Source organism: Hermetia illucens, chromosome 6 (genome assembly GCF_905115235.1).
Source record: "Hermetia illucens chromosome 6, iHerIll2.2.curated.20191125, whole genome shotgun sequence".
NCBI classification, from domain to species: Eukaryota; Metazoa; Arthropoda; class Insecta; order Diptera; family Stratiomyidae; genus Hermetia; species Hermetia illucens.
The window spans coordinates 58,620,272-58,646,362 of NC_051854.1; the positions used below are offsets into that span (position 1 = coordinate 58,620,272).

At 40.1% G+C, this 26,091-nt stretch overlaps 1 protein-coding gene across 5 annotated transcripts in view; it reads left to right on the top strand.

Annotated features, from left to right (window-relative positions):
* LOC119660548 (HEAT repeat-containing protein 5B) overlaps positions 1-26,091 on the top strand; it is an 80,781-nt gene that overhangs the window by 21,465 nt on the left and 33,225 nt on the right. Inside the window, exon 1 of one of the 5 annotated variants that reach the window (XM_038069183.1) lies at positions 8,600-9,060. The exons of 1 other annotated variant lie outside the window; for it this stretch is intronic. In XM_038069183.1, the coding sequence (XP_037925111.1) occupies positions 9,002-9,060 (59 nt within the window). In that variant the 5' untranslated portion in view covers positions 8,600-9,001. Of the gene's footprint in view, positions 1-8,599; positions 9,061-26,091 lie in introns of those variants that run through there. 3 more of the 5 variants (XM_038069186.1, XM_038069185.1, XM_038069188.1) reach the window with 3 other exon arrangements.

Sequence of the window (26,091 nt, forward strand, 5' to 3'; positions counted from 1 at the left end):
CCTAGAATTTCTTTCCATCTTACGGAATTGAAGGCGTTTCTGACGTCTAGTGTTACGAGGAGCACCACCCGTCGAGTTCGGCGGCTATGTGCCTCTGCTCGTCGAACGGCGTCCACGACTTGCATGACAGCATCAATTGTCGATCTCCCTGCCCTAAAACCAAACTGTCGGGGAGATAAATCTCCAGCAGCGCGTATCGCTTCAACGAGTCTACTTCTGATGAGCTTTTCGAGCACTTTCCCAGCAGTGTGAAGCATACATAGTGGGCAGTGGAAAATGCCCTCTTTCAGGCAAGCGTTGAATGCGCCGAGCAGTAGGTCTGGCCGGTGTTGGAATACCAGTTTGTATACCTCTGCTGGAATACCATCGACGCCTTCTTGTTTTTCATAGAGAGGACTGCCTGTTCCAACTCATTTATAGAGAAAAGTGGACAGTAATCTGCGCTCTCCGCGCCGACGTCAAAATCCCATACGGGGTGCGTAGGGAAGAGTGCCCTTACAATGCGGTCCATCTGCTCGGCTTTAAGTGAACAGGGTTTCCGTAGAGCCTCGATTTTTCGGGTTACCAGTTTGTAAAAGAGTCCCCACGGATCCCCATTCACCTCGTCGACCAGATCTTGCCAGCGGCGAGCTTTGCTCTTGTTTATTGGAAAGCTCTTACTGTACAAGACAATGATCTTGCCAGTCCTCATGTATTCCTCGGAGACTTGGGTTCTTAACAAGAAGAATTGCGAACTCTTGGCCCTGTTCGAGAGAAGAATCCTCCGAAGAATTTTTGACCCCCTACATGAGGATGGACAATTCCGTAGCCTACATAACGACGAGATCTATGAGCGATACCATGACCGTCCGGTTGTAGATAAAATCCGGCTCAATAGGTTACGGTGGGCGGCTCACTTAATCCGTATGGATGAGGATGATCCCACCCGGAAAGTCGATAAGGGCAATATCGATGGTAGGAAAAGAAGACGAGGCAGACCCTGCCTGAGATGGAACGATGCCGTAGGTCAGGACGTCAGAAAGGTTTTAGGGATAGCAAATTGGTGGACCTCTTTGGAAAACCGGGATGTCTGGAGTTCCTTATTAAGGCAGGCCTAGACCGGATACTGGTTATTGCGCCGTTGATGATGATGATTCTCTGGTAAAGTCGTTACTGGTGTCAAGAGGCCTTAAAGGAGGCGTAAGTTTACCACTCCTGGCGGTGATACTTTTCTCTTTAAACTTAATCTTGAATCTGTAATCCATCAATAATCTTGTAAGGCTCATCATACGGATGCTTCCTTCTCACGTGCCCGAAGAGATCAGTGCGTGCAGTGTGCACGGAAACGTTAAAGAATGGTGTATCTGGCGGCATGTCTTCTGTAATTGAAGTTTGTAGGATATAAATCTAGCTAATAAGGCATGCCTTTGTCGGAAAAATTAATTCAGAATTTGAATGGCTGCTCCGTACTAAAGATCAGCTGTTGACAGTCCGATATCTTTTTTCAGGTAGTTTCTAGGCTAAATTAAATCTTGCACAAAATGAAGGTATTGTGACTGCGGTTCTGATACTACCAGTGCACCATGCGTAGCACATGATGCCAGCTTCTATATTTTTGATTTGAATTACATGCATTTCTCCTGTTCATTCCTTTGGAGAGTATAAGGCATCCACACAATCTCAGGTTTCACTAAGACTGTGCTTGAGTTTCATTATCATCACACTGAATGCTGTGCAAGTGATAAGCCTATGAAATCGGTATAGTACAAGTGCGAATACAAATATTTAAGACGAGCGGGATTCGAAGTCGAGGTAACGAGGTCTAAAAGCTGCTGTGGAACCGCCTCGACGACTGCATCAGTCATTTGATTGTTGACTGATTTGAATCGATTCCCCTTACATTGAGTTTAATTGATTGCCGTCAGGACGTACCGATACATTCTTAAGGTTGAGGAACGGTGTTCAGGAGAACGAGGTCAAAACATTTATTCGTAACCGCTATGTGATCATGATAGATGTTCGTGAGGGTCTATTTTATTTCTCTGACACTTTAACCAGATACGAACCCAGTCCCTGATATATTTCGTTACCTTTGTTGAGACGAATTGTCGTTGAATCATCTTGTTCATAGCTTATCCAATTGGGTGCGAAATTCCGTATATTGTACCGAAAATCTAGTTTTACAGAGTCCTTACATCGCTATATTTGGTGAAAAAAATGGTGCATCCATGTTTTACGCATATAGGGCTCCCCTTAAGTTCATGATGCAGCAATTTAAATCCCCGCACGTGGTTCATATTTCTAACCTTTCTATCGAATTTCGTGTCAATAGGTGTAACTGCTTCTGAGGAAAGTGCGTGCGGTAGACAATAGAGACGGACAGACAGTGAACCAATTTTAATAAGGTTTTGTTTTCAACAAAACGTGGCTGCTGCGTTGTCATATGTAAAATGTAATGTTGAAGTTCCTTTTTTGGCTTTCTTGCAAGTGAATTCTTGAAAACTTGTCATAAGCACGTTCCTGTGTACCATTTCGTTGTTACTGTTTGACTAGTTTCCAGAGGAATAGTAGCTACAATGTTGGCACCGGTAGAATAAATTGACCCCATTGTTTTTGTTACTGACTTTTATTGGCTTGCCTTAAATGGCTGCTTAGTATCTTCTGGGCTCTATAGAACCTATAACGATTTTGTCAAAGACGTTGCTTTGGTCGGGAAGATTTTTTTGTATGTCCCACATGACGATCAAACATTCGGGACACAGCCATGGCATTCAATCCAAATTCATTACCAGTCATTTCTTGTTGTGTTGGTGACGGAGGTTATGCAATGTGCATTTTGTGGTCTGCGCCATCCTGAAATTTCAGATAAAATATCGCTATGACAAACAATATACAATTTATGAAATTGTCCAATATGATTGTGATTTACCAATAGAAATCAATTATGTTCAATAACCTCATGAATTCATTGACGTTGCTCGGCCTAGGATAAATCTGTATCATTTTCACTTGTTGTCAGTCCAGCTGCCCACGTACATTTCAAAATTTCTCTCTGAAATACCTTTGTCCCATTCCTCAGACTGTTGAACAGGCAACAAAGAGCAAGTCGACTGGAATGATGGTAGGGGTATTCGAGATGTGACTGGTATCTGCTGGGGTATATATGTTGTTGCCATAAACTCCTCTGAGGCAATGCGTGTCAACCACAGCAAAGCGCCATCTCTATCGGTTCCTGGCAATCTATTACAGTTCAACCCATTACAAGCTTGCATTTTTCATGCATTACTCTGCGCAGCGGTGCTGTAGGGAAACTCGCAGGCCAACCTAGGATAGTTGGTTCTATTGCATGGCATAATCCGCATTAGAGTTGTTTTCTTTCCTTAAAGTTTAATGAACTTGTCCATTAGTATCTGGTCCATAAGTCTACGAAGTTTTTTTTTCATTGACTTAGTCTAGAATATGCCTATGACACGAGGTAGACATCAGGAAATGAAAAGCTCTTTCCATGTACTACTTTCACATAGCCATACAAAAGAGAACTTTGACGCGAAACAATCTAAACTTAATACTGGTGTTGAGAATGCGGAATTTCCAGATTTTGGATAGATTAGTGAAAGTGTATCTATCGCTGTTAACACCTCGAGTCACATCAATTTCGGCACCACCGTTGGTAGAAACAACGCTTTCCAGGTATACGAACTGTTCCACGTCCTTAATATTTCGCCTACTGTCGCAACTAGGAAGAGTGCGGTAACCAGTCAGATTGATAACCTATATCTATTGGGCCCCTCCACGTCTTCTAGCCAAGGGGCATGACGAATTGAGGAGGATTGTTTGCTTTATTATTTATGCAACAGCAACAAGCACCCAAATACCCCTTCAATTATTGCGCTCAAGATAGAAGAAGAATAGAAGTAGCAACTCTCCGGCAGGAGATTGTTAAGTTTTGTCACTCTGTTCCGATGGGTCGAGTAATCCGTATTCGCATGTTATGGTGACTCACCATTTCATTCACCAGAGGTGGTACTTCACCGGATACTACATGATTGACGTGGTGCTTTTTCCACGTCCGTAGCTGCTCATTTTTGTGGAACTGTAACCGCCGGGACCATCGAAAGGCCCTTGTGATCATGAGCTCGAAAGTTTTCTTGACGAAATCGGAATTTCTTTAGCAACAGTCGTCCTGCTCATTGTGAAATTAGCGGACCTGTGGAAATTTGGGAGCCTTTATGATGTTGAATTCCTTTGGGACTTGTTGATATTCGATGTTATTTCAGATCGACGAGACAATGTTGTGTTCATTTACCATTATAAGAGGACATTATTCGGGAGTATTGTTTGTGGGAACAGTTTCGAAGGATAACTTTCCAATCTAAGAATGTTATTAGAGATATTCCTAAAGTTTTTCCACGCAGCCTTTGGCAGTGTTATTGAAGAAACTACTCCTTGTTTTGCAGTTGATTCAAAGTTAAGTGGACTATCCCTGACGGGATTCGCCAGGTCAACGGTGCCAATTTTCCCGCGCTTTGTTTTTTTTTTCTTAACTTAAACTGCAATTTCATGAAAATTCATTAATATTTTTCAATTGGGCATTTTGAGCCCTTTGGGCTATTATAGATGTCATGCCTTTAAAGATTAGTCCTTAGTTGTTTTTGAAGTAACTTATATTTGAAAGGCAACTAATTCACTATCAGAAAAAATGTGAAAATTAAAATGCAATTTTCAATTATGTCATCGTTTCGCAGTCTATAGATTCAGGTCCTGTATGATGAACTTATTCCAACCTATACTGCAATTCGGAGACGCCAATCGACTCGTCAGGAATATATTCCTTGTAATGTCAGTTTGAAGATGGCGATCATGTTTCCCATTTTCGACTGGCTCACGATCTTTCTTGAGTTATGTCAGTTAAATCAGCCTTATCTGTGTTGATGATTGGTGGGGGGGGGGGGGGGGGGGGGGGGGTATCAGAGGAAAGGTCTCGGTTAGTCCTTTTCGGAACTGATATTAGTTTTGGTGTAAATTGCAAAGTGCGCGAGTAAGGGGTCAAAATGTACGCACTCAAAGTAAGACAGGACTTATTCTCGGAAATTACTCAATCCAAAAATCCGAAAAAAAAACAGGAAAGTGCACTTAGATGAAATCTAGGTCTCAAAATATGTCCCATTCGGGTATCTGCTCAAATAAACTTAGTAGTAGTATATTACCAACTTTTAGAAATTGACTGAAAAACCGCCCTAAGTTCATCCTAGGAGTACTAAATTGCACCGGCATAGGAGACAGTTCCGTGCATACACATGCCAAGATTTATGAAAATCCTACTATTAGTGTTATAACAGTTCAAACTTATTAATTTCGTGCGAATTCATCGCATCCTAAGCCATACAAATAAGATGCTGACGTCATAATTAACGACAATAATTGACATTCGAATGAAATATCAAAATTCTCTAGCCCTTTTTAAGGTTTTGTGTAAAACAAAACCTTATTAAAATCGGTGTCTGTATGTCGGTCTATCTATCCGTCACACGCATTTTTCTCGGAGACTGCACCATCAATTAACACCAAATCTGGTGGGAAGGTGGGAACTGTGACCGCTCACGCACACGGTAAGTTACATCATGTTACGTCGAATTTAAGGGGGGGCCCATACATGCAAAAGGAGGGTGTAATTTTTTTTTTACCAAATGTAGTCATGTGGGATATCAAGTGAAAGGTCTCAGTTAGTACTTTCCGAAGCTGGTCTTAGTTTTGACATTTATTGGATAGGCAGGGAGTTCGGGGGGTTGAAAATGATCATGTATTTAACGGGGCCATTTTCAGAACTGCTTAATCGAAAAATCTGATAAAAATCAAGACGCTGTCACTATACGGTGGCTAGCCTCCGAAATACCTTCCATATCGATATCCTTTCAAATAAAGTTAATAATAGTATATTACTATAATTTTTAGTAATTAACTGCAGAACCCCCATTAAGTTCATTTTATCACCAAGAAATTTTGCATCGGTGTAGGTAATAATATATACCTTGATCCTACCAAGTTTGTTGGAAATCGCACCATTACTAACAAAGTTGTAATAGGTCAAAGTTGTCACTTCTTTGGAAATTCAAGATTTCGAATCTCAATATCACCCGAAAGTGGATATTCTCACATATACAGGGTGCGGCAGCATAACTTCCTTTTTTAAAATGCGCGCCACTCAGTTAGTTGATGTCATAGCGGAGCGCTAGTGATCTCGTTCAAGAGGGGATACTGTAAAGTTTTGTCCCGACACGGTTCAGTCGCCATCATGCGTTGGAATAGTGAGGAGCGTGCCTTTGCCGTTGAGGTTTATTTTTCAAGCGGATGTTCGGTTATTGCAACACAGCGTGCATTTCGGAATCGCTTTAATTTAGCCCCGTTGGCTCCCGTCCCAAACCGCAAATCAATTGTTACATGGGTCACTACATTCAGACAAACTGCAAGTGCGACAAAAGGAAGAACTGGAGTCCCTCGGCCCGTTAGATCACCTGAGAACATTGAAGCAGTGAGAGCGTCAATGTTGCGATCGCCACGGCGTTCTGCGCGCAAACACGCATCTGCCCTTGGACTATCCGATCGTATTTTCATCCCTATAAGATGGCGATAGTGCAGGAACTTTCAGAACGTGACTTCAATTCTCGGATGAACGCGTGTGAGCTTCTTCTTGATGTCGTTCCCGAGGGTGCTATTGTTTTTTTAGCAATGAAGCCCATTTTCATTTGTGTGGGTCGGTTAACAAACAAACCATGCGCTACTGGGCTGACACCAACCCTCGAGAATTGCATCAAAAGCCTTTGCATTCACCCAAAGTCAGTTAGAAAATTTGGATTTGGGGGATACTTGGTTCCAACAAGACGGTGCAACAGCACACACTTCAAGAGCATCGATGGCTGTTTTGAGGGAACACTTTTTAGAGCACCTTATCTCAATTAGAGGCGATTTGGAATGGCCGGCACGCTCTCCCGATTGTCCCGTTGTGATTTTTTTCTATGGGGTTTTTTGAAATCCCGTGTTTATGTGAACCGTCCAAGAACCCTACAAGATTTGAAGACCAACATCCAAGAAGAAATTGCGTTTTGAAAAAAGGAAGTTATGCTGCCGCACCCTGTATATGCGTATATTACGTGCTATGTACTAATGGGATAAATTCACACTCAAATGTCTTTATAAAGGAAATACACAAAATATTTCATACCTGAAGCATCCAGCTTCCGGTTTCCCGACTTGTTTGTATCTGTTGTGGATTAAATTCTTGGCATTTGCTAATAATATTAGACTCAGAGTGTGAAGCGTATGAAGTTGACTGTTATCAATACAGGGCTTTCCATCATATGATCGCTCCTCATATCTTATTTTTTTTAGTCTTTGTCCCGTTTCCAAGCGGGATCGGCTCGTCGTGATCGGTTTCGCTATTTTATTTTATCAAATGCCTAATCTGGACGTAATCACGAGGCTTTTAAATCCCCATTTAGCGTATCTAGCCACCGTTGTTTCGGCTGGCCTTTTGGGCGTTTACCATTGCCTTCGATGTTCAGATCAATATTGGCAAATGAATTCTCGTTAGCGCGAATCACGTGATCATACCATCGAAGACCCCTCTTTCGCAGTTTTTCCACGATCGGTGCAACCCCATATCGATCGCGGATATCCTTATTTCGGATGTGATCAAAACGTGTCACGCCACTAGCCGAACGCAACATTTTCGTCTTCATTATTGCAAGACGCCGTTCATTGCCTTTTATAGTCTTTTAATACTCAGAAATATAGAGTGTGACAGGACGAACCTCATTGCGGTAAATTTTAAATTTGAGACGTTTGCTGTAGAATACCACTTCATCCAGGTTGCGTTAATGCGTGTAAAAAGTTCATTACACAGTTCTCCATTGGCTGATAGCATTGACCCGAGATATTTAATTCGCTTAGTTCTGGACATGTTACTGAAGCTGACAGCACTGAGCGATTCAAGTATCTCGAATCAATGTTGTCAGCCAATGGAGGAGTGCGTTATGCTTCTCACATAGGGAAACAAACACAAAACCTCTTACATCTGAAGCGTCTAGCTTCCGGTTTCCCGACTTGTTTGTTTCTAAATTCTTTATTTAGATAGGGTTAGTGAGCTTTGCTTTTGGCTGGAATACTCACTAACTGCTGAATAAAGAAAAAGCCATCTATGTCATTGCGGTGCTTTGTAATATGGGTCTCCGGCGTTGCAGGTAAATATCCATTTTCGACGTTTCTTCTTCCAAGTCATCAATTAAGTGTTTTCTCCTGAAATTCATCACACCCACTTTGTAAGTCTTATCTAAAAAGCTCTCATAGATACAAATGCAATTTTTTATTGTGCGGATTGTACTTCAAGTATATTAACGATGGGAGCCCCTAGAATAACTCACCCGCAGAACGATCCCATGCTAGTGTACATGTTTTCTTTCGCCCATTTTTTCTTAAATACGTCCTCCACGGGATTTCGGGTAGAATGTTAATTTTTCTAGCCACCCCTTCCATATTTTCGCCGGGTCGGAAAGTTTTCTCTGTTCGAGTGATTCGAACATGCCCCCACGTCTCCAGCTTGCTGTTCGGCATGTGCTGTTTTCGCCGATGGTGCTCTAGTTCTGCTGCAGTCATAGTCGAGACTTTGTGGCACTTGTATGTATTTCGGGCTGAAGAAAACGACCCCGGGGGCGATAGTGGTGGCTTTTAGTTTCTATTGAGACCCGGCCTTGCGGAAGGGATTAGACGGTGCTCTTCGACCATTGCTATTTCGCATTGAATTGATTGGAAGGGTTTGCCCTGAGTGCAATGATTCTATTATCGACGATTGTTTCAAATGGTATCACCTCGGTGGATCAATTGGAGTGGATTAAAAGTGCGTTCGGTGTGGGTGATTGATTGTTCAGTGGAGATGAGTGTGTTTATTTTTGATGTGTCGTTCTTGCGTGGAAAATAGATTAATAAGATTTTTCTAAGGAAAGAGTGACATCATTTGGTGAATAACATAATGGATAGCTTGATAAAAACGCCGGTCTTAATCAGAAAAATGATTACGGACGCGAGAAGGTAAATGAAAATCTTTTCACCTTATACATCGTTTGAAAGGGTTTCTCTTTGAGATTCGCTTCATTATTTTTATAATAATTATCACAGAGTTTGGCCCTTTTTCGTTATGGAGTTAATTGGATTTTGAATTTATTATGTCTCCATTGAAAGATTTCTCTCGTCTTTTAATGGATATTGCCGGGAAAATGAATTCAGGTTGCTCTCGTTTACTCGAATCAGCTCAATTTTATTATGTGCTGGTGTTTCGATGGAAATGGGAAAATACTTATTTATATTTGTTTCTATTCTAATTGAAAAAGGTTCACTAGCTTGGATGTAATGATAATGGCTTTCAAAATAACTGAGCTAGACCTTTTTATTCAAAAACTAGACTTGAGTGCAGATGCAGAGAAGTATTTAGATGATAGCCGAACTGAACAATGTAATGATTGAAGATATGGAACAATCGAAAAGAAGGGTGAAAAGGAGAATGAAGCCAGCTATTGAAAAACGGAAGGCAGCGTGACCTCAGGATAGGCCAAAATTTGAAATGGTTATAATTTACAAAGCAATATTATAGAGATGTAGCCACAACCGACCTACAGTTAAATGAATGGCCGTAGTAGTATAAGTATGGCAAAGCAGGCAAACCAAGGAGTGTAGTAAGTTGGGAACATTGAAACAACTGGAACAACATAGCAATAGAAAACGATTTTAGAGCCACTGTTTTTGGACGCGACGTAAAACAGAGTAATTTATATGGTTACAATAAACTTCTATGTGGGACATAATGCGTTAGCCACCCTTACTCGTCATCGCTGTCGAATCCTGACGATGTGCTTCAGCTGCCAATGTGACTGCAAGAAGCTTGCATACTTCCCCCACAGTTTTACACCGCCTAGTTCAGAGACGGTCCATTCATCGACAATCCTGGAATATTGGATTCCATTGTATAGTATATCCGGCAATTTAGTTCTTGCCCTTCCTCAATGTTGTTACGCCTTCTGGCAGAAACAATGCTTCTAAAATATTCGAACTACCCCAGACTGAGAACTTCATTCTTGCTGGTATTTATCTTCAGTCTGACTCTGCCTGCTTTTCTCTCCAAATCCAGAGCCGTTAGGTCAACGTTCTGATTCGGTGAGAGATCAAGTAGATGTCAGGAGATCAGAGTAGCCCAGATGTTCGAGGAAAAATGACATAGTCCGTTGAGCCCCTACACGTCCTCCAGCCAAGGCAGCATCGTATCGGTGACAAGTTGCATGTTCCTTCATACGTCGCTCTGATAGTTGCTGTTATGATAATTATTCCAAAATGCCCCTTCTGTGTAGAACATTTCGCATGCACTTACACATTTCAACTCCATTGAGACTGTTTTAGTTCCACTATAATCATACCTAATACGTAATACAGTGCAAGCGATTACAGCAGCAAGACAAGCATATAACGAAAACAACTAGCCACGACGAGATCGAGAGGTTGACGCTCAACCAACTCAACTATTGCGCCGTCATCTGTGCCATATACTACCGAAATCGTTGTTATTTCCGGCTTCTACCTCCTTGATCAACTCAATGATGGAATTCCTTTTGTCCCAACGGATATTACGCTGTACTTCTCGAACATTTTCGTGCTAGTGGAGCTCCAGCGCATCGTGTTCACTCCTGGTCATAGTCATTAACAAAGCTCTGCACTCCTTAAGTTCATCAATACACCTCTGAATTTGTGTCATTTGCCCAGAAGGAAATGTTTCCCATTACTGTGCAACAACTGGATTGCGGAAACGGCCTGTATTGAATTTGGAGAGCTGACGGCCTGCTTCCTTGTGAGCAGACGCAATAGCGACATACAAGCGAAGGTAGGCAAGGATCAGGTGATGGCTCCGTTTAAGGCCGAAGTCTCAGCATCTCTTTTTTTATGCCCATACAGAAGATAACTCCTAAATCTACTATTGATCGTGATATCGTGCATACGAGTAGATGTCGTTGCCGGTCAGCCGAAAACAACTAATCTTGTGGGAGGCCTTGTGCTCAAATAGTGTGCTGCCGATGACAAACCTTTAATCGTTGTTGGTACGGGCAAACCTTTAATCGCTGTTGGGAAGCTTCTTCTGAACTGCGTGCGGAATAATGTGAAAAAAATATGGTACCTAAGCCTAAGCCTAAGTCAATAATAGTATATTATTACACTTTGGAAATTTGTGCCAACCACCTAAGTTCATCCAGTTCCATATGAGGCAACATACTTGAAAGTTTGGTGGAAATCTCACCATTATTAACAAAGTTCTAGCAAATCAAAATCACCTCTTTCGCATCAAATTACTACTCCCTAAAAGATAAATATGGAATTGATTGATTGATTAATCATAACTTTAGTTTCTACTGGGTTAGTGGTGATGATCTATCAAGAGGTATTGTTTTTGCGTTTTTAGGATTATAGGAGTGATAAATGGCTGCTGAAATTGAGTGATATATGGAGTATTTTCTGGTTCACCAGATATATTGGTAGAAATGAATATCTTTGAGCCCCACAAGGGAGTTTACAAACATCTCAGAAGGATATCAAACTACCAGTAGACTATCCCTAAAATGACAAGAAATAAAATTCTTCCACATGCTTACAAATGTACACAGATGCATGACGTGCATGCTTTATTATTTCTATCAATCCATTACCGGTGCCTTTAATTTTCTCCTCCAACTACGTCGGATAATCTTAGTGTGCCGTCATAACGGGGACATTTTGTTTCTATTTGCACTTTCTATTTCTTCACATGAATAAAGTATCCTCGAGAGAGAAGTTTCAGTAGCGTGTACTAAATGCTAATTGCCCTGGAAAAAAGGTAAAGCATACATTATATCATGGGGACATGCAACACACCTTTTACCCGAGGTACATATTATATTTTCAAACAAAAAATCTCTTCAAATTACGTCCCTACCTGCTTTATTGTCAGATTTACTTAAGCGTTGGAGAGGATGATTACGTTCTGCTTGAAAATGAAATGTAGTGACAAACGAAATGATTGTTTCAGTGAGGATTTTTGCAGGAGGAAGCAAGTATACAGCATGCGAGGTGTATCAAATGATAACAAGGAGAAGAACTCATGCAGAAATCTTTATAATCGATATATGCATGTACCTTGAAATAATCCCTTATTTATTCTGGAGAACGGCAACTAAAATACTGTCATTAACCATTTTAAACGCAGGTTGCTGCGAAAAATCAGTTAAAATATCGAAGAGGAAATATTGCGTCTTAAAAATATTAGATGTAACCTTATATGTATATAAATTAACTAAATTAGTTTATTTTAACGTTTTGAGTCTTCTATAAACTCCACTCCTCCCATTCGTGACTAATCTCAACAGTTGCCCGGGAGTTTATCTAAACCTAGTATTATTGGGCGGTTTAGGTGTTGCAAGTGTATCGATTCTCTGTAAAATCGTACAGTAGGTTGGACCTTCAACGATTGCATGATGACTTTGAGACCTTTCGAAGTATTCGTTGCTATTTATCTTATATAGGAATGCAAATTTGACAGAAGCTACTAATGAGACAATTTCATCTTTGGATTACCTTCAGGAGAACGGGGTTCCTGTCTCCTTGAACGCATCTTATCTGAGTGACACTTGATATTATTACAGATATACAGTGGCGGTAAAAAAATACCAGTGCCAACTTCATGAACTGTGAAAGTGCGGAAATTTAACCTCAAAGCTCGATGAAAACTAAAATAAAGTGATAAAATGAAGCTAATAGGTGCAGTATAAACAAAATATGAAAACGATATAAAATCTGGGTATAAAATGTTAACAAAGGAAGATTCAATATTTGATTGGATATTTTGACTTTAATAATCGCTTCGTAACGATGTTTCAGCGAATCCACAAGCTTTGGACGCCCTTCAGCAGGGATTGTCTCCCAGGAACATTTTACTACAGTTTAAAGGTCGCTGGTATTTTTTGGTTGGCGTCCGTCTAAAGCTTTTCCATTGAAGTGAGGTTAGGCGACTTACCAGGCCATTCCACGACGGAAATTTCTTTTTCCAAAAACCACTCTTTAGGTTTACTGCTCTTATGTTTTAGGTCATTGTTCTGCTGGAGAGGCATTTCGTACTTAGCTTACGGGAGATTACTTCCTGTAAAATACCTCCATAGACATACTGATTAATGGTGTGCTTGACCAATATATTGGAACACACCTTCTTCTTGTTTAGCCTTTGTTTTGATCACAAGTGGGGTCGCTTCGTTGTAATCGTTTGCGCCATTTTGTTCTATCAAAGGCCTGATATAGATGCAGCCGCCAGCCACCGTTGTTTCGACGGGCTTTTTGGTCGCTTACCATCGACTTCGATGTTCAGACGTTATCATATCATCGAAGATCTCTTCCGTAATTTTTTCACGATCGATGTAACCTCATATCGATCGCCGATATTCTCATTTCGGATGCAATCAAGCCGTGTTATGCTACTAGCCTAATGCAAAATCGTCTCTATTATCGCGAGACGGCGTTCATTGCCTTTTATAGGCGGCGGCCAGACCAGAACCATGGAGGGCGAGGGCGAGGACGACATTGTGGTAAATTTTGGATTTGAGATGTTGTTTGATACCTACAACAACACCAGTTGTAGAATGCCACTTCATCCAGGTTGGGCTAATGCGTGAAGCAATTTCATAACGGAATCCTCCATTGGCTCAGTTCTGGGCAAGCCACTGCCACTAACGGTGATTGTGCCTGTTTCATAGGGATCGTTCGACAAAAATTCTTTGTTATTCGGATTCAATTTGAGGTCGTGTGTTTTGGCCAATTTATTCGAAATCATCTTTGCTAGGAAAACAGTATGGGACACTGGGCATTGGATGTTCCGTATGACAGTGTCCATAACAAGAACAAAGAGAGGTGGTGAGGGCTGCTTCCTTGATGGACACCGACGGAGACACGAAGCGGTTTTGATACGCTCGCCACACTTCGAACTTTACTTTTCGGATCGTGGTAGAGCAAATTTAACACAGAGTTCTTCTGGCAATAGGCGTCGAAGAGCATACCAAGTGAGTTCGTTTAGCCCACGATAAAACGGATCCTCCAGATTCAGAAATGCAATGTAAACAGGCGCCCTGTTTCCATGCATGCATTCCGCGGTTTTTGACAAAACCAGTTTAATTCACGCTTATTTGAACGATGTTATCAATACGGTTTTCAAGAATGTGTTCAAATTTTGCATGGTATGGGACAGCGATCATATTGGAACTTTCCGTAGCGGCTCGTCGGTCGGTAAGTAATATACCATTCTTGTTATTAATGCAACAGAAGTGTTCGATACCCTGAGTGCGTTGGGACACCATAACATAGTAGGAAGAGTAAGCCCATATCATGATGATTTACTGTTGCTCCTCGTATTCAAAATTCGGCGGACCTCGAACATACTGTCTTGTCTCCAAAAAGAAAGACTTCTCTTTTCTCTCTCTATAAAATATTTATCCATTTCTGGATAGATCACTCCACATGTTTTGCAAATCGAATCCTTTTTGCAACATGTGTTCGTCTTCAAAAGTGGCTCGTTTATTGGACTTCGTTCAAATTATAATCTCTCAATCTGTTCCGAACTGTTTCAACCCATGCCTTCAAATTGAGCATACTACTCTTTTATATAAATTGCAGGTAATCTCGAACTTTCCTTCGAAAGTTTGACGATACATTTTACGTTTGGAGGCGGTAAAACCTTATTTTGGACCACGACTTTTATTTGGTTCTTTATATTTGATTGCATTAGCTATCATTTTAGCTGAAGAGAAAAGAAAATTTTGAATACTTTTTTATGTTTTATCGTCCTTCATCAACTTCCTTATCAATTTCGACATCTTGGGAGTACAATGAGATCCACATCTCACTTTTTTAAACAAAAAATTAAATTTAATAGAAAAATATCATAAATAACCAAATTTACTGTTTTGATAACAAAGTCGGTCTATAAGGAAAAACGTTAAAAAATGTGAAGAAATTCCCCTATTATTTTTACGGCGATGAGTGACAACTTCTTAACAGAAATCATTTTTGACAAAAGTTCTGTTATAGTTACGAATAATAACTTCCTAATCGCTTCAACAATTGCAATTAAAATGCTTAGGGACTTCCCTTCAGCGGCTATATGAGGGTTATTTATGTAGACTATGTAATTGCTAGTTTCCTAGTACCTAGATATAGGTTTAATGACTACTAAGCTCTATAGGTCAGGGAACTGAATCCCCGCTGTACCAAGGTGGTACATCTTAAATCTAAGGACAACGCTCAACCCTCACATTGACTACATTCAAGAGTCGGACCACTCCGGTCTTTTCAAAGTAATAGTTTGAAAAGTAGTCCCCCATCAGAGTCTCTATTAGAATCTTCATGTTCCCCTGCTTGTGAGACAGCAAAATGCTCTGGATTTAGCTTGGGGATATATTTATCCCTTATGAACCAAATTTGGTTAGTTTGAAACTTATTTCGTCCATGTAACTTGGTTTCCGAAGTTCGGGGATAAATATCACGGTGCAAGGTTGTTGGTAGTTTGCGCGAGGTATATACTCCTAATATGCAGTCCTAGAATATTCATTGCCTCTATTAAGGGTAGGAGTTTCGGTAAGAGGAGTGAAGTTTGGAAAAAACACAACGCAAAAATATGATTATGTGGTGTCAAGAGTTGTAATATAGAACAGGAACGCAACAAAATTATAAAAAACGTGCACTCGTTATGGTATCGGTATTACAACCTCTGCGAGTTTCTGAAACGCCGATTAAGAAGTTGAGAAATTGGATGACTTACTGTAGAAGATTACTATCAGTTCAATTGATCGCGTGATCCATTCATTGATATCATTACGGGTGACCCCAATGGTCATGCCAGCGAAAAGACTTATGATATTCACGACTTACTACTTGTCAATACATGGTTTATTAGACATAGATCTTCTGTATTTTCATAAGACGAATTCATTGTATGAGACAGGATCTCCTTAAAAAAATGGTGCCTTACTAGAATTTCGCACCTCAATATCGGGCGGTGGTTGGTGTTTTGCTGATTACACTGCCGTTAAAACAATGCACCGACCCGTCAGGAATTAAAAGGATCAATCAATTGAGCAAGAGCGCAAATTACAAAACAGCCTATGTAACTTTCGGAATTTCCAAACCAACGTGATACTTGGCTCCAGACCGAAGATCCCAAAATATAGGTGCAAAAAACTCAAAATTTGCCTTTCAATTAAAACCTGGCTAGTCTGGAAGCTATAAATGTCAAACGTAAAGCAACTTCACCTATTTGTGCCATTGAAATTGAAAAGGCAATCAAGGGAATGAAATCGGCGAAAGCAATAGTCCTGACGCTCGGAGCTCTAGCACTCTGTGATGCCACCTGATCGACCAATTGATTGAAAACTGCCAATTCAGCGAGATATGACGATTATCTCAGATCCGGGCATTTGTTTGATATACCACTGATGAAGTTCTTTATTCGGCTAGTGTATTCCGACGACACAACTCTGCTTCTATTACAAATCCAATGCCATTTGGTCAAATTCGATGACTTAGTCAGGCATCAGGGTAGTTGAGGTATTTGAGGGGAGATGTCATGGTTCATTAAAACCCTCCCCTGAATGACGCAGCTAAAGCAGTATGAAGAAAGTAACCGATAATGAAAACCAAAAGTTTGTCACCGATATGCAACCCTAAAGAACTCGCTTACCTTGATGCAGCACGTAACATTTCGCGGCAGCAGGAATCATGCAAAGCGGCTCTAATTATTGCACTAAAGACGATTGTCCTTCTTCGGAATCTTAGTGAACAATCCATTCTTTCCACTCACCTCAGACCCTCGGAATTGGCGAATCAATTGAAGTAAGTTCCGCAGGGAAATTGTAAGGGTGGCTTTACTCCGTTTGAGCCCGTTGATCCCAAAGGTAATTTCTTTTCCGTTTGTAGAAATCATCCTCCCAGTAACGCAATCATTCCTCCAGCAACCAGATAATGGCTCCTTTAGAGTCCGATATCAGTATTTTTTTGTTACGCACAGTCAGAAGACAACTTTTAAATCTACTGCTGATCACAATGACATCAATCTGAATAGCTATTCATTCCGATTCAGCTGAAACTATATGGCAGGTCTAGCGTTTAGCCAGTGAAAATTGCAGAAGTCTACGAACTTTTAACGCAGTTGCTGCGGTCACCAAGCAAATATTGTGCCATCACATCGAGCAAGTTGTTGCCAGAGCCCACTCTGGTATTTAGATAATCCATCACGAGCACGATGTCACTGTTGGAAAGTTTCCTCTGAATTGCGAATAATACCTCATATAAAGCATCCTCTCCATCCATCCAACATCAAATTTGTGTCTGCTACCATTAGGCTTTCCAGAATTTCAAAGCACAATGCTGCCTGAAGAGAGATGTCCAGGTTCCTACCATCTCATTTCGACCAGGTCCAGAATGTCTAGCATATATCACCGGAATTCTCGATCAAGTTTGAAAAAGCGAGTGTTCTGGGGGCCGTGGACACCTCCGTCGAAAAGTTGGCACATATTTCAGAAACTAATTAGCCGTGAAGTCAATGGCTATCCGAATCGTTGTTGACATTTCAGTAACAATTGAATTTCGTGATTTGCAGGCAGCTATCCCACAAATGTCTATTCATCTTTACATGCAGGGAATTCTTTGAGGGTATTCTTAAACCCCAACTCACAGGACAAAAGAAAGCTTCCTATGAAATATACTTCTCGCTTTTATTTAGAGTTAGATATTCGTTTAATATTTAAGGTTTTGTGAAGATTTTGTTGGAAAGGTGGGAAGGTGGGCGGGTCTCGATTAGTATTTTTGCACAAGTATGGAGGGCGGGGGTTAGGAAGTGATCATTTCTTTCCCGGACCCATTCTCCGAACCTACTCAACCGAAAAATCTGAAAAAACTCACGCATCTTCTACTATATATATATATGTATATACCCTCGATACTGATATCTGGTCAAATAAAGTTAACAATAGTATATCACTGCAATTTCTAGTAAATGGCTGTAGGACCTCCCTTAAGTTCACCGTAGGATCATGAAATGTAGTAATATAAACTAAATCTCACCAAGTTTGGTGGAAGTCGCACAATTATTAACAGTTATAGTAGGTCAAGGATGTCGCTTCAGTGCAAATAATAAAACTTTGAATGTCAGTATCACGCTAAAGTGAATAGTGTGACATAATATATGCGTAAATATTGCCTACTAGCTACAAATGGAACAAATGTCCCCTGAAATATTTTTATAGAAGAAATTCATAAAATCTTTCATACCTGAAGCGACCAGGGTTTCCCGACTTGTTTGACTCTATCTTGGCCATTCGAGTCAAAGAATTTCTTTGGAACCAGGAGTTTCCATAACATTCGAATTTGGCATACCAGTATCAAAGAACGTGAAAATATCGATATGCGGTTTTGTATCATGGCCACTGGTCCGTGTTCCTCATACATATCAACTACTTCGTGATGAGCGATTTCTGTTGCCTCGTTCCGATAAAATGCAGACTGCTTGGCTCTGTTGTTTTAAAACGATTAGAAAAACCTCGATTATATTGTAAGAAGCAAACGTGAGATGAAAGGGAATTCCGTTCATCTTTCAACAAATTTCCAAAATTCAAAATTATGACCTCATTTGAATTTGATGGTCCTTAATTCCATTTGACATTTTACCATAAACTCGACATGATACAGGATGTATTTTGCAGTCGACATCGTAGAGAAGAGTTTGATGAATGTTTAACAAGGAGTTTAACATAATGACACGAATCCATGTCTTGGGAGGCTACCAAAGCAAATTGAAAATGGTGTAGGCGGCGAGGGACAAATCGATAGAAATGTGAGCCAAAATGGCACTCTCATTGCCAAGTGTTTGGCAGGATTTTCTTATATAGGTACACAGATTTCAGAATATTTTATGTGAATGTCGTCAAGTGTACATTCGATATATTTAATATTGTTGGAAGATTGTGGAGACAGTTCAAATTCTACAGAGACGTCCTTGCTCATAATGTTCTTTTCGTTGGAATGTGATATAGTATCGCATGTACGCTGAGATTAAATACCGAAGGAATGGGGGCCTATGTGGGGTTATGGGAGCTTTCAAAATGAAATATGTTTTTGCTATAATGGAGAAGACATAATGGCGCTATTTGATGGAATATTTTGGCTGTGGTATGCTTTAATTGGTGCAGTGGAAGGGTTTATATAAATTGTCGGACTAGAGTTCAAAATTTTGGAGAGGTAGATAATGCTTACTTCGAATCAGCCATAAAGACTGATTCTTTCAATAAAGTTAAAGCTAAATAGCTGAGGTTCATCGAATTACTTTGGGTATCATCAAACAGTCAATTTTAATGTCTAGGTAATAATATATTTGTAAGGTCAAAAAAATCCATTTGACCTTATTCGTGTGCTCTTTGCTTCCCGCAGTATTTCGTTATCCGCACGCTATCATGTTGTGATAAAATTGTAAATTGTACCATCGCGAATAACCTCAGTCCTATTAGGCTACCTCAATGTTTCCCATTGAGGATATGGGTAAGATGTAGCTTTACTAAATTCCTCCATGCGACTGGCGAACAAAACTACACGCTACACATTAAATGAGCAGCAACCTTCAGCGGAACACATGGAAGGAAGCGTAAATATACAAATTTTCGTGCGAAAACTTACGAAATTATGTAAATGTAGGTAAAGTACTATTTTGGGGTTAAATTTACGAGATACTATTATATATTACCGTGTGATGTGGGAGTCGTTTTAACCTTCACACTTTGAGGTTTTTTATTCCTGAGGTTTTATTGAATGAATAAATTGGAGTAGATGTTTGCTAGTTGGATGAACATTTTGAGAAAGATTTTCATCTTAAAAAATCTTCCAATTTAAGATGATTGCAATAGGATACTATCATCATTCATGAAAAACTGATGATCTCTTCCCTGGCGTTTCCGGTTGAAAAAGAGAGTTGGTCTAAGTCGGCATGAAGCACGTCGGCGGCTTAGTATTTAGTAGGGTGTGTAGTTAATATCTGGCATTGTTAAATTCAATGTATTAAATAGCGCTTTTAGATGATAATCCCGTCTGTGAATTTGTATTGAGTATTTATTCACAGTCTTGTCTGAATATCGTAGGGGGCAAGGCTAAAATCTGCGTCTCGAACAAAAACAGGCTTTTATGAAATGTGCGGACGCTTAAGGAGAATTCCAGACAAATATAAATTCCGAATTTAATTAAGCTCCTTCACGTGACACTATATTGTATTCCTCAGTAGAAAGCGAAACGCAATATTAAAATTATGCGGAGACTGGCGGTAATACGGCCTATGCTTTATAAGCTGGTTTCAGGTAGAATTATGGTTGAAAGATTTCAATTTGGATGATTGAGAATTGCAATACTAGAGCGGTGCATGGACACTTTTATAAAGGAGACATAGAATTTCCATAAGCAAAAAGAAGTTTCCTTAAGATTTGTAACCTGATTTGTAACTCCCCCTCTAAATTCTAAGGTTTTTGATGGAAGATGACATTGAACTCCTCCACATTCTGGGGCCAAATTGGCATTAAAGATGTCACCAATAATAATAAGAAATATCGATGATATAATGTACCCCTGGAGATTTTAACTGGTTGAAACACGTGACATTAAGTGTCGTCATATGCCACTCTGATAATTGCTATTAGTTTACCATTGCCGAAAACATATATATTAAAGAAGGATGCACTTCGTGCACTATCTAGGAATGATCTCAGATTTTTAGGAATTTTTGGAATGGAAGCAGAAACTGGTGAAGGAGACCTCATTCCACTTGGACACATTGGTAGTATGGATGATTTCGCATCTATTTGGAGAAGCCATCCCACAGATTCACTGACACTTATAATATTTTCCACAAGAGGGGAATTGCGAGTCATATTCAAATACCTCTCCCACTTCTGAAGTTGCTCATTATCGTTAATGAGAAGGCTACGGTTAACATCCTTCATTAAACGTATGATGACCTACAAGCTTTTCTATGATGCGGTACAGGGCAATGGAATATTCCCTTTTGCCATGATGTCGGAGTGCTAGCGTTCGGTCCTTTTCGCAACGATCGCTAGAACAATCTTCAGCCAGGGTATGTGGCGTCCTTTTTGAACGTAGCTGTTAAGTTGATCTAGATTAGATATTTGTTTTTGTTAAAATTTGGGGGATCGAAGACCTCCGTTCTTGTGAGCAGACGTGAAGGCGATAAACAAGAGAAAGGAAGTATATAATATTTCTCGTGGTTGAGGTTAGCATCTCTTTTGTTGTTCTATCTTTCTCTATATTTCTTTTCTACTTTCCCTCTCATTTCATCTTCTGTTTATTTCACTCACTCTTATACTTTCTGTTCCACTCCCTCTTTCTCTCTCTTCCGCACTCCTTCCTCTCTCTCTTTCTTCTTTTTTTTCTCTCTCCTGCACTCCCTCCTCTTCCCCCCCCCCCCCCCCCTCCTCTTCCCCCCCCCCTCTCTTTCTATCTCCCACATTCCCTCCTCCCTCTCATTTCCGCACTCCCTCTTCAATTATTCAATTAGCAGTGTCACACAAAATGCTTTTTGGAAGTACCTGGTTTGCGCGGAAACGGTCCACAAATAAACATGGGCATCTCCAAACGGGATCACTTTCAATCAAATTGCAACATACCGAATAATGTGGCATTCTCGAAGAACGTGGGCACCGGTGAAGACTTATCACGAGCTCCGGCGAGCGGAGAAACGACTCCACAGACGGAAAAAAGCCTAGGAGAACCAGCAGGTCTGTGAACTCGAAAAGTACAGGGAGCAACCACACCAGACGCAGAAGTTTTACCAACAAGTCAGCGGGATGAAGCCCTATACACTTCGATGCTCATCCTATCGAGACAAAGAGAGAAATCTGATTTCCGACAGAATGGACATGGATTGAGTATTCAATAGTATATACTATTGAACAACCAGAACATCGGCGAGTTGGAGGTCCCGTCAACTGAAGACGACGGACAAATGCTGCCACCGCCAAGTATAGAAGAAACAGTCCGTGCAATTCATCGGCTTAAAAATCATAAGACGCATGGAGCCGATGGAATTACAACCGAATTGGTTAAATATGGAGGCGACCAGTTACACCAAGCGGTTCATCAACTGATGCTCAAAGTGTGGTACAGCGAATCAATGCCTGACGACGCAGTGCAGCAATTATATGAGTATCACGTTACTGAGTACCATCTATAAGATATTCTCCGCTATCTTGCTAGGTCGGACAGTCCCATACGCCCAGAACAATATTGGCCCATTCCAAACAGGCTTCATTCCAGGCAAATCAGCAACAGATCAGATTTTCTCTCTGCGGCAAGCGATATGGACATCAGTTGCACCATCTTTTCATCGACTTTAAAGTCGGCTATGATAGCATAGCCAGGGTAAAACTGTACACTGCCATGAGAGAATTCGGTATTTCGATGAAATTGATAAGACTGACTAGGCTGACCCTGAACAATGTGCGAGGTCAGATAAAAGCAGACCGTTGAAAATTTATCCTATATAAGGTCGAAAATCGCTACTGATAACAGCTGTGACGAGAGCCTATTTCAGTTTACTCCGTAGGCTCAAAGCTCTCTGTACAAGCCAATGATCTTGTCAGTCCTTATGTCCTCAGAGACTTGGGTTCTTAGCAAGAAAAATTACGAACTCTTGGCCGCGTTCGAGAGAAGAATCCTCCGAAGAATTTTTGGCCCCCTACATGAGGATGGACGATTTCGTAGCGTACATAGCGACGAAATTTATTAGCGATACCATTGGTGATGATCTATGATATTATCTCGGTATTTTTTGGTGAGTACTTCTCCACCATATTGCTGGTGCTGCTGTTTTCAATCTCTTGACTTCGTATTTCTCCGCCACTCCCCGGTTTCTGCTGTTATCAGCTGTTCCTCGTTTCCCCTTAGTTGATTCGTCTGCGTTAATTCATAATTTGTCTCTGTTCTATGTCTGTTCTATGTGTGCTCTGCAATGTAGGGAATTGTTTGATTGCGATGTGTTGATTCATTTCATTGGTCTATATTCCTTTGTCTTACTTTGTATCCGTTTCCGTGCGCCTATGGTCATGGCTGGCTTGACAGTTTCAAATTGGTCCTAATTGTTTATATTATTCAAGTTTGTATATCTACTTTTTGCATTTGCCCAGTGTTGGATTGCAGTCTAACAAGGCTCAAATAAGATGGTATGTGGGCTACCAACAATAGTGTTTTTAATAAATTCTGTGATTGTTCTTGTGGTGCCTGAAATGTGGTAAATTAGGGTGTTATAACCAGGGCACTGCGATAACCGTCAGCTATATGATATGCCTTCCGTTTGAATCTCTGTCATGATCATGAATGTTTGCTTCTGTGCAATGGAGATAGTACAGTGGGTACAGGCATGGCTCTTGGAACTACAGTTTGCCAAAACACCCAATCAAACTACGGAAATTGTTCAAATGTGGAAAAATAGGCTGTCTAATCTACAAAAACCCGTAGTCCTATTCATTAACATGTGCTTTTGGGAGTTCAGGGTCGGCTTTTCCCCAAATGTTGCTTCTGATTCTAACGAGCTTGATTTCTTCGGAAATTAGTAGAGAGAGAGGTTTTCTGAAAGAATTAAATGTGGACAAAATTCATGAAATCCAAAAATTTCGTAATAGCCGAGCGCCTTCCTACGCATGAATACTTGGAATGTCTATATTTGGTATTATCACGGTAGTGGCTTGCTTAAGTTCGGGCACATAGTTGTATATGATGTCCTATGATAGCAAGTGTAGTGCAGAGTCTTGCGAATGAAGATTATTTAGGCTTATTTATAGGCTTGTTCTTTTGCTCTCTTAATTAGTTTTACCTACTTCCTTTTGGGTAATTGTTTGATTCGATGACGATCAGAGTGAAGGTTAGGCAATTTCCTATTTCATCAATTATTAGGCCCTTTGCTGGAGAATGTGTATCACTTGAACATCGAACCGCACTTTGTTCTGTAGAGACTTCTCTGTGCAGGTGTCTGATTTAACCACACCTCTATAGACATTTCTGGTCCATCACTTTGGCTGATCAGCTCTTTTTGCGGTTTGGGGATTTCCTATATACTCTCCCCTTGAGACACGTTAAGCTTCTGGATAGCGGTAATAAAAGTCAACCCTACAATTGAAGCTTTTTACTGTTTATTTGCATAATTTTCGCGGGCGCTAGCCTAATAATGAATTGCGTTCCCCTGGATTGTCGCAGTCGAAACATGTTTTTGCACCCTGTCAAAACAAGGCTTGGAAGGGTGCGTATACATATACATATATGTATGTGTCCACACCGTCTACCTGAGTTGACACGAAGTTACATCATGCCAAATAGTGGCAAGATCCCTTTATCTACACAACTTCTTTATCGAACGGCTCAATCAATAGCGTTTATATACCTTCTTTAAGGAATCATACATGAGCATCAATCATTCCGGGCCAAGGAGAATAGGGGTTCCTCTATATTACCAGAATATCTATCTAATTTTGTAAAGTCTATATAGTCTATATATCCTCTCATATTTGCCACTACCTAACAATTTCTGGAAGACTGATGTTCTCAATGTCTCTTCTCCACAATATGATTATCATTGCTAGCAAAAAATCAATTCTTCCCGGGAATTTGCCAGTTCAATGCTAAAATCTCTCAATTCCAAGCCTAAATTTCAAGACAATAGTCATACGTCTATTACTTAATGCCTCGAGCATATGAAATTGAATTCACGAAGCCGTTTATTGTTTTCAATTTAATACACATTAATAACACGTATCTGAAGCTGTGTATATTCGTCCACAGTGTTCTAGCACGCATTTCCATTTGCATACGACATGAAATCTACCATTCAAAAACAGAAGATTTTGTCACAGCATCCGTGAGTTTTATCACATTATCTTAATTCGTCTTCATATGTTTGCTTATGTATAATGCGCATAAGAGTACATTATTCAGAGGAAAAATAATCAAACAAAAGCCGGAACATGAAAGATATGATGAAACATTTCGCCCACTTCAATTTCCAGACAATTGTATGCTATTAAATTTTTCAGAAGATACTTCGAATTAGATTTTTATTTATTATGTATTATTGAGGGGCAACTACGCACCGGACATTCTAACGAAATGATAATGGGATCATATAAAAACGATGCAATGATTCAACGTGCGATGACTCAGAATCCACGCAGGTTGAAGAGGTTCAATCTTACCATTTTTATAAATTTCTATGAATGGAGATTGTATAATAAATTTGCAAAAATAGATACTTATGTCGGTTTGAAGTGTCCATATTGGGTTGCAGGTCGAGCTTTAAATGCTACCATCTAGATGCAGTATTTGTGTGCAAAAACAATACATATATATATTATAATATTCGTTCGCGTTAAGACTACATACACTACATTTGACTAAACGATCGTTATATGCATATATAGTGCACGAAATAATTATACTGGACAGTGATCCATTTTAAGGGGGTCATCCCGTGTGAAGGGCGTTTTTTTGGCATCTTTTAGAAATTTTTTGTCAAGAACTGGATAAAGATAGAAATACGAATTTTCCACCATTTTACTACTATTAATAATATCTTGAGCGTGCATAGTAATTTTTTCAGCCCGATCGCATAGTTGTTTATTGAAATATAGAGCAATTTATACACCCATCTGCAAAAAAAGGTGATTTTCTGCTGCCACGCTAGAGAGCGCTGCGATCATCTTAAAGAAAAAAAGTAAACGGCATTTTAACGTGCAGACTTAACTACAGTCCGTAAACTAGGATTATTAAAAAATATTAAAAGCTAAATTTTTGGTGCCGTGTTAAATTTTTTTTGTGAGTTTTTTTAAGGCTTCTTTAATGAATAAAAAAAAACTACTGAATGGATCGCAATTATCCTAGTTTGCGGACCGTAGAAATATGTTCTGAATAAGTCGTGAAAATTTCAAAGAGTTTTCGTTTGATAGATTTTGGCCTATGGTGGCAGCCCAT